The sequence below is a fragment of the Sapajus apella genome, unplaced genomic scaffold (genome assembly GCF_009761245.1).
Source record: "Sapajus apella isolate SASKATOON/1434 unplaced genomic scaffold, GSC_monkey_1.0 scaffold12, whole genome shotgun sequence".
In the NCBI taxonomy this organism is placed as follows: domain Eukaryota; kingdom Metazoa; phylum Chordata; class Mammalia; order Primates; family Cebidae; genus Sapajus; species Sapajus apella.
The window spans coordinates 29,919,478-29,927,096 of NW_022436952.1; the positions used below are offsets into that span (position 1 = coordinate 29,919,478).

General features: G+C 44.3%; 1 protein-coding gene and 1 non-coding gene across 11 annotated transcripts in view; one reads left to right on the forward strand and one right to left on the reverse strand.

The window, feature by feature from the left end:
• Nucleotides 1–6,425, reverse strand: part of BCAS3 (BCAS3 microtubule associated cell migration factor) — a 664,948-nt gene extending 658,523 nt beyond the window's left edge. For 3 of the 10 annotated variants that reach the window (XM_032279305.1, XM_032279308.1, XM_032279307.1), the window contains exons 1-3: nt 6,275–6,420; nt 4,297–4,384; nt 517–571 (exon numbers count right to left, since the gene is read on the reverse strand). In XM_032279305.1, the coding sequence (XP_032135196.1) occupies nt 517–571; nt 4,297–4,379 (138 nt within the window). In that variant the 5' untranslated portion in view covers nt 4,380–4,384; nt 6,275–6,420. Of the gene's footprint in view, nt 1–516; nt 572–4,296; nt 4,385–6,274 lie in introns of all 10 variants that reach the window. The other 7 variants (XM_032279301.1, XM_032279306.1, XM_032279302.1 and 4 more) reach the window with 5 other exon arrangements.
• LOC116553564 lies at nt 3,498–3,574 on the forward strand. Its single transcript, XR_004269806.1, has one exon. It is a non-coding gene; the product is annotated as a small nucleolar RNA SNORD74 (small nucleolar RNA).
• Nucleotides 6,426–7,619: the final 1,194 nt, after the last annotated feature.

Below are 7,619 nucleotides of genomic sequence, written 5' to 3' on the forward strand. Positions count from 1 at the left end.
AAAAAAAAAAAAAAAAAAAAAACTGTTCAATATAAAAGAGAAGTAGATTTCCCCCTTCTCACCACTGCACTTGACGATTTAAAAAAAAAAAAAAAAAAGTAAAAAATAAATAAATAAATAAAAAGAAGTAGATTTGTGCTCAGGTACAATATAGCTAATGTCTAGTTAAGGAGTGAAGAGTGTATCTTGCTTTTTTCCCTTCTGAGAGGCAACCCTTAAATAGGACAAGAAAACAGAAACCTACGAGGGTCTCAAGTCTCAACTCTCTACTAAAAATTCACCATGATTCTTCTTAGGAAAGTCCTGAGGAATAATCTTTATGCCACTGTCAACCCAACACTGCCGCACATCTAAACAATAACATAGTCCCATCCTACCAATGCTCAGGATGCTAAAACATCAAAACCCTTTCTGAAGTTGCTGGTACTAGTGTCAAGTTTTGGAAACCAAACATTTCAGAGTTCTCCTGACCAAAGATAAAACCTACTATTTCTGAAGGCACATATAGACACTTACCTGTGGCACAACATCCTGTAGAAAAGTCACAACACTTTCCATGTAGGACTGCTCTCTGGAAAAGGGTGGAATGGACAGCGCTGGTCAGGAGAGCTTAATATAGACCATGAAAAAAAGCTCTATTTACAAGCCTTAATAAAGTAACTCATTTTTCTTTTTTTTTTTTTTTTTTTTTTTTTCTCCTTGAGACAGGTCTTACTCTGTTACCCAGGTTGGAATGCAGTGATGCAATCTCGGCTGACTGCTGCCTCAACCCCCTGGGCTTAAGCAATCCTCCTACCTCAGGCTCCCAAGTAGAATGCACCACCATGCTCAGCAATTTTTTTATTTTCTGTAGAGATAGGGTTTCACTATGTGCCCAGGCTGGTCTCAAACTCCTGAGCTCTAGCAATCCTCCCACCTTGGTCTTCCCAAGTGCTGGGATTACAGGCATCACTCATAATATTCAAAAAAGGAGAAAAAAAAAAAAAAAGAGGCTAACTCTTATCAGCTGATATTTCTGCTAAACTAACTACTTTCTGGTTTCATGGGTCTTTATATAAGTTGTTAAATGTAAATGAGCTTTTAACATCTTTAAACATTATCTCTTTTTTATTTATCTTTTTTTCTCTTTTTTCATGAGTAGAATCTCTTAACATTATCTCTTTTTAAAAGTCATGATCTCCTAATTTGATAGAGATAACTTCTAAGCCATATTTGAAGGAGTGACTACAGAGACCTAAGACAGGACCCTCCTCTTGAGTCAGAGCAGAAGAATGCCCTAGTTAGAGCAAGTAAAATTGTTGCTGATGACTATCTAGTGATCTTCTCTTTAAATTGGTTATGAACCTAGTCCCTTACCTGTATATAGCAAGTGAGTCTGCATTTTCTAGCAGGTACAGATATTAGAAGAAGCTACTAAGCTGTCACAGAATTTTGGTATAGGAAAGACATGGAAAAAAATTAAAATGCATAAAAATGAGGGAAAGCTGGGTGCAGTAGCATGTGCCTGCAGTTCCAGCTATTCAGGAAGCAGAGGCATGAAGATCACTTGAACCCAGGAGTTGGCAGCCAGGCTAGGCAATACAGCAAGACCCCATCTCTAAAAAACAAACAAAGTGAATGGGAAAAAACAACACTACATAAGGATACTAAATGAATATATTTTAAATATAAAGCATATAAATTCCAGCAAGTGGAGAAAAAATACTTCAAAATACTATTTCAGGCCAGGCGTGGTGCTCATGCCTATAATCCCAGCACTATAGGAGGCCAAGGTGGGTAGGTCACTTGAGGTCAGGAGTTCAAGACCAACCTGGCCAATATGGTGAAACCCCATCTCTACTAAATATACAAAAATTAGCTGGGCTTGGTGGTGCACGCCTGTAATCCCAGCTGCTCAGGGGGCTGAAGCTGGAGAATCACTGAACCCAGGCGTGGAGGCTGCAATGAGTCAAGATCGCACCATTGTACTCCAGCTTGGGCAAAAAAGCAAGACTCCATCTCAAAGAAAAACAAAAAGAAATCAAAATACCAATTCAAATCCATTTCAAGAGGCATGTGAAAAATCAAACTTGAAAATAGTGATTTATCATAAATCCTATTTAAAAAGCAGCATGTCCTAGAGACCTAGAAAAATAGATTAGGCCTAAAAAAAAATTATTAGGTCACCTCTCCAACCGCATTTTTTGTCACTCTCCTTACTCTGCTTCAGCCATATGCAACTTCGATTCCTAGTAAACACTAAGTTCTTCTTTGAATGGAGACCTTTATACCAACTTTCTTTCTATCTGGATTCCTTCCTGTACCCTTCCGTTCCTTTTAGATCTCCATGTGAAGTGTTGCCTCCTCTGAGAGACCTTCCCTGATAGCCTTATATATATTCTCCTTTGTCATTATCTATTGTAGTTCACTGTGCACAATCATAGCCTGAAATTATTTTACTTATTTACTTGCTTACTTCAGCCTGGCCAATTTGGTGAAACCCCGTTTCTATCAAAAATACAAAAATTAGCCAGGCATGGAGATCCACATTTGTAATCCCAGCTACTTGGGAGGCTGAGGCAAGAGAATCATTTGAACCCAGAAGGCAGAGCTTGCAGTGAGCTGAGATTGTGCCACTGCACTCCACCCTGGGCAATGGAGCAAGACTCCATCTTAATAAAAGAAAAAGAAAGTATATAATATATATTAAACATATTATATACACATATTTTTTGAGACATGGTCTCACTCTCTCACTAAGGCTGTAGTATAATGGCACAATCACAGCTTACCACAGCCTCAAGCTCCTGGGCTCAGGTGATCATCCCATCTCAACCTCCTGAGTAGCTAAGGCTGCAGGTGCCTGCCACAACGCCTGGCTAATTTTTTTTATTTTTTTAAGACATAAGGGTCTCAGTATGTTGTTGAGGCTGGTGCCAAACTCCTGGGTTCAAGCAATCCTCCCACCTCAGTCTTCAAATATACATATCCTTGGCCAGGCACGGTGACTTACACCTGGAATCCTAGCACTTTGGGAGACCGAGGCAGGCATATCACCTGAGGTCAGAAGTTCAAGACCAGGCTGGCCAACGTGGCAAAACCCCGTCTCTGCTAAAAATACAAAAATTGGCCAGGGGTGGTGGCGCATGCCCGTAATCCTTGCTACCTGGGAGGCTAAGGCAGGAAAATAGCTTGAATCTGGGAGGTGGAGGAGGAGACAGACGCTGCAGTGAGCTGAGATGGCGCCACTGCAATCCAGCCTGGGTGACAGAGTGAGATTCCATCTCAAAAAAAAAAAAAAAAAAAAATACATATATATCTTCAAGCCATATTAGATTATAAATTCCAAGTAGGTATAGACATTCTTTGTCAAAGAATGCCAAAATTGCTTTCGAGGTAGGAGGTGGCTCTTGTCAGGGCCCACAAGCCAAGGATGTTCGGGGATTGCACATTTGGTAGGCATGATCTAAGCTGCGACTATATGGTTCCGGTAGAATTGCGGAGAAGCCTCGGCTCTTGTGCCCTGCCTCTGATGAAGCCTCTGTTGGTAGGAACATCTGAGAGTGATGACGAATGCCAACCACTCTGATGGTTTTAAAAAAAAAAAAAAAAAAAATGTCAAAATCATGGAAATGTACTATGACACCTACTTTGAAACTTTCTGGCAGAGACCTAGACTAAGAGATACCTTTTACAGAAAACACATGGATACACAGACAGGAACAACACACACTGGGGCCTATGAGAGGGTGGAGGGTGGAAGTGGGGAGAGGATCAGGAAAAATAACTAATAGGGACTACGCTTAACACCTGGATGATGAAATAGTCTCCATAAAAAACCACTATGACATGAGTTTCCCTATTTAACAAACCTGTACAGGTACCCTTGAACTTAAAAGAGATACATTTTACATCACCATCTGGTAAATACATTCATACATATGAACACATCTGTGTGCATGTCATGGAACAGTATGAATTCTCAGCTATATATTCTATTATATTCTATTTCATTTTCTAATACTAGTACTGACCCACTAAACTGATTTACTGATCCATTAATTTGTTAAACTTGGAGTTAGAAAACACTGCTCTTCAGGATTTAGCATAGTGCTCTTCATGTACTCTGTAAATGTGCTGAATACATCAACTTAACTCTCCAATTCTTCATTTGGCCTTAGAAATAATTATTCATCCCATAAAGCCAACATTTAAAAGGTTTTTACAAAAGTTATCACTGTTCATAAAGAAAACCTGAATGCTAGTTACTATACTGAGTCTTTTCTTCAGCTATTGGGTTATCTGAAGTGTGCTTACGTGACAGCCTGGGGGCGAACCACAACTCCACCAGTACAACGACTGGGTCTTCTTGGGGAATCTGTAGCCATAGCTTCACTCATAAAACCTGTTTCCAGAACAACAAAAAAAAAAAAAAAGAAAGAAAGAAAGAAAGACATGGATCATTGTTTGGGCAGGGAGGAAGATTTGTAATTGCTCACTATAGATCCCTTGTCAAAAATGCTTCAAAGGCCGGGCGTGGTGGCTCACGCCTGTAATCCCAGTACTTTGGGAGGCCGAGGCGGGTGGATCACGAGGTTAAGAAATCGAGACCATTCTGGTCAACATGGTGAAACCCCGTCTCTACTAAAAATACAAAAAATCAGCTGGGCATGGTGGCGCATGCCTATAATCCCAGCTACTCAGGAGGCTGAGGCAGGAGAATTGCCTGAACCCAGGACGCGGAGGTTGCAGTGAGCCGAGATTGCGCCATTGCACTCCAGCCTGGGTAACAAGAGTGAAACTCCGTCTTAAAAAAAAAAAAAAAAAAAAAAAAGCTTCAAATATAGGAAACTTTCCCAGAAATTCCTGTTATACCAGAAAGGCAAAAAAAGAGAAGGTAGATTTTTAATTTCTTTCAAATTAAAATGAGGGGGTTGGGGTAATGAGATGGAGTCTCACTCTGTCGCCCACGGTGGAGTGCAGTGGCAGGAGCTCTGCTCACTGCAACTTCCGCCTACCAGGCTCAAGCAATTCTCATGCCTCAGCCTCCCGAGCAGCTGGGATTACAGGTGCCCGCCACCATGCCCGGCTAAATTTTATATTTTTTTGTAAAGACAGCGTTTTGCCATGTTGCCGAGGCTGGTCTCGAACTCCTGAGCTCAAGTGATCCATCTGCCTTAGCTTCCCAAAATGCTGAAATTACAGGAGTGAGCCACCGTCCCCGTCCTGTTTTGTTTTTTAATAGGACCAGGCCTCAGAACCACAAAGCAATTTAAGGAAGACTCTTGCTGTACCCTTTGGTCTATTGTTAACATAAATTACAAAGGTAAGAGAACCAAATCATGAGATAGGAATTTACTGAAATTTTATGTTGAGATAGTGAAAATACACATGGTACAGTATTTCAAGACCAAACGGAACAAGTGACATGGTACCACTCTACCTTCCAATTAAACCTGTTGAGAATCTATGAGTAAAGACTGCGTGGCCACAGTTTAAATCAATTTGTAACCCCCCGCTACTGGGGGGTTACCTAATCACCGGAGTTTAATAAGCAACAAATAAGTCAAATAAGTATTCGACTAGTAGTAAGCAGTCAAATAAGTAATATACACATAAATGTTGTTACAGCCCTTTACGCTTTCCCGTCACATCAGTAAATCCTGATCCTAGAATGTTTCATGAGCCTCTGAATCACTGAGATTTTAAGAGCATGGAGTCGGCTTGGGTAAGGTTAAAAGAGGACTGACAGCAACAGCAAAGATCTCTTAGAGGGCTCAGGAAAGCCCACAGCCTGGAACTCATCTTGAAGGCACCTAAAACCATCATTTCTAAGTAGGGAGCATTCACAGCTGATGAGAAAACTCCCAACCTGTGCGCCCCACCTCCTACAACCAAAACACCCTCTGCCCCAGCTAGCACAGCCACCACTTCCTCAGGGGGTACCTGCACTTCCAGCCCCTCAGCCCTCTCATTTTCACCCCTTTATTGCTTTCTCGAACCACAGTCTCCCAAGCCCTGTCCTTTAAGGGCCCTGTCTCCTGGGGACGACCCTCGTCAGCCGCTCAGGCCCCAGTCTCCTGAAAGGCACTCGCACGGCGCTGCCCACTTAACCTCAACACGGAGCCACCGCTGCCCCCGGCCGCCCTCCGGCCCCTTGCACTGCTCCCCTCCCCCTCCAGTATCGACACCACTCTCCTGTCAAATTCCTGCCATCCCGACCCAGTCCCTCACGCCGCCGGTCCCTAGTCCTCCCCAAGCCTCCCCAAAGCCGAAGCCCCGCCAGCCCTCTCACCGGCCGCCCCGCCGGTTAACGCTGCTCTCCAGCTCTAGGCTCACTGTTTGGAGTCTCCTCCCGTGATTGACGGCTGCCACTTCCTACCACACCTGAGCGGAACCACGGCTCTAGCCAATCCCAGAAGAAAACTGTCTACGGCCGGGCACCGCCCTTGGAGGTCAGCTTCGCCAACCAGCAAGTAGGAAAGAGGCAGACCCGCCTCCTGAATGTGTCCAATCCGCTGGGGTTGGAAGGAAAACACAACAGCATGTAAGTTCGGGTGAAGCCGACGTGTTAGGTTCGGTTGCGAACGCAGGCAGCTGGGGAATAATTATGAACGTGTACATTTTTTTGGAAGACAGAACCTTCGTGGCTTTGAAAAGAAAAGCAACATGCCCCAGACTCCTGTCCCGCTCACGCGAGCGTCTCAAGTTAGAGCCGAAGGACAGGGAAACTGCTCTGTTTACATCGAATTCTCGCGACAGCTGGTTCGAAGCTCAGAGCACGTGGACATGGCAGCTGCCAATCAGTTTTAAGTGGCCACTCGCTCGTCTCACACCAGCCTTCTGCCCCGCCCTTGGCGATGTGTTTACCTTCCGGGAGCCTAGGCTGGCTCGCGCCGGCGATCAGCTGAGGACGGTCGATCTGAATAAGGGGCGCGGCCGGTTATCTCAACAATTTGAGCAGTATTGTAAACCACGCCTGACCCCGTCCTTGCCTCAGTTTCCAACTCCCTTATAGTTGAGGATCGAGATCTCGCCGTTGTCATTTCATCAGTTAAATTTATGAACATAAGAATAATATTGACTGATTTCTTAAACACTCAGCATAGTCCTTTGTATACTTCACATGCAGTGCTCCATATGTATTATCAGATGTAATGCCAACAGGCATGGTGGACTGGGCGCGGTGGCTCACGCCTATAATCCCTGAATTTTGAGAGGTCGAGGCGGGAAGGTCTCTTGTGGCCAGAAGTTCTAGAACAGCCTGGACAACATGGAGAAACCCCGTCTCTACTAAAAACAGCTGGGTGTGGTGGCACACGCCTGTAATCCCAGCCGCTCGGGAGGCTGAGGCAGGAGAATCGTTTGAACCTGGGAAGCGGAGGTTGCAGGGAGCCGAGATCGCGCCGTTGCACTCCAGCACGAGGCGACTGACCAAGACTCTGTCTTAAAAAAAAAAATAACGCGAAACAAACAAACACACAGGGCGCTGTGGCTCATGCCTGTAATTCCAGCACTTTGGAAGGCTGAGACGGGCGGATCACATGAGGTCAGGAGGTCAAGACCAGCCTGGCCAACATTGTGAAACTCCGTCCCTACTAAAACCACAAAAATTAGCCAGGTGTGGTGGCGCATGCCTG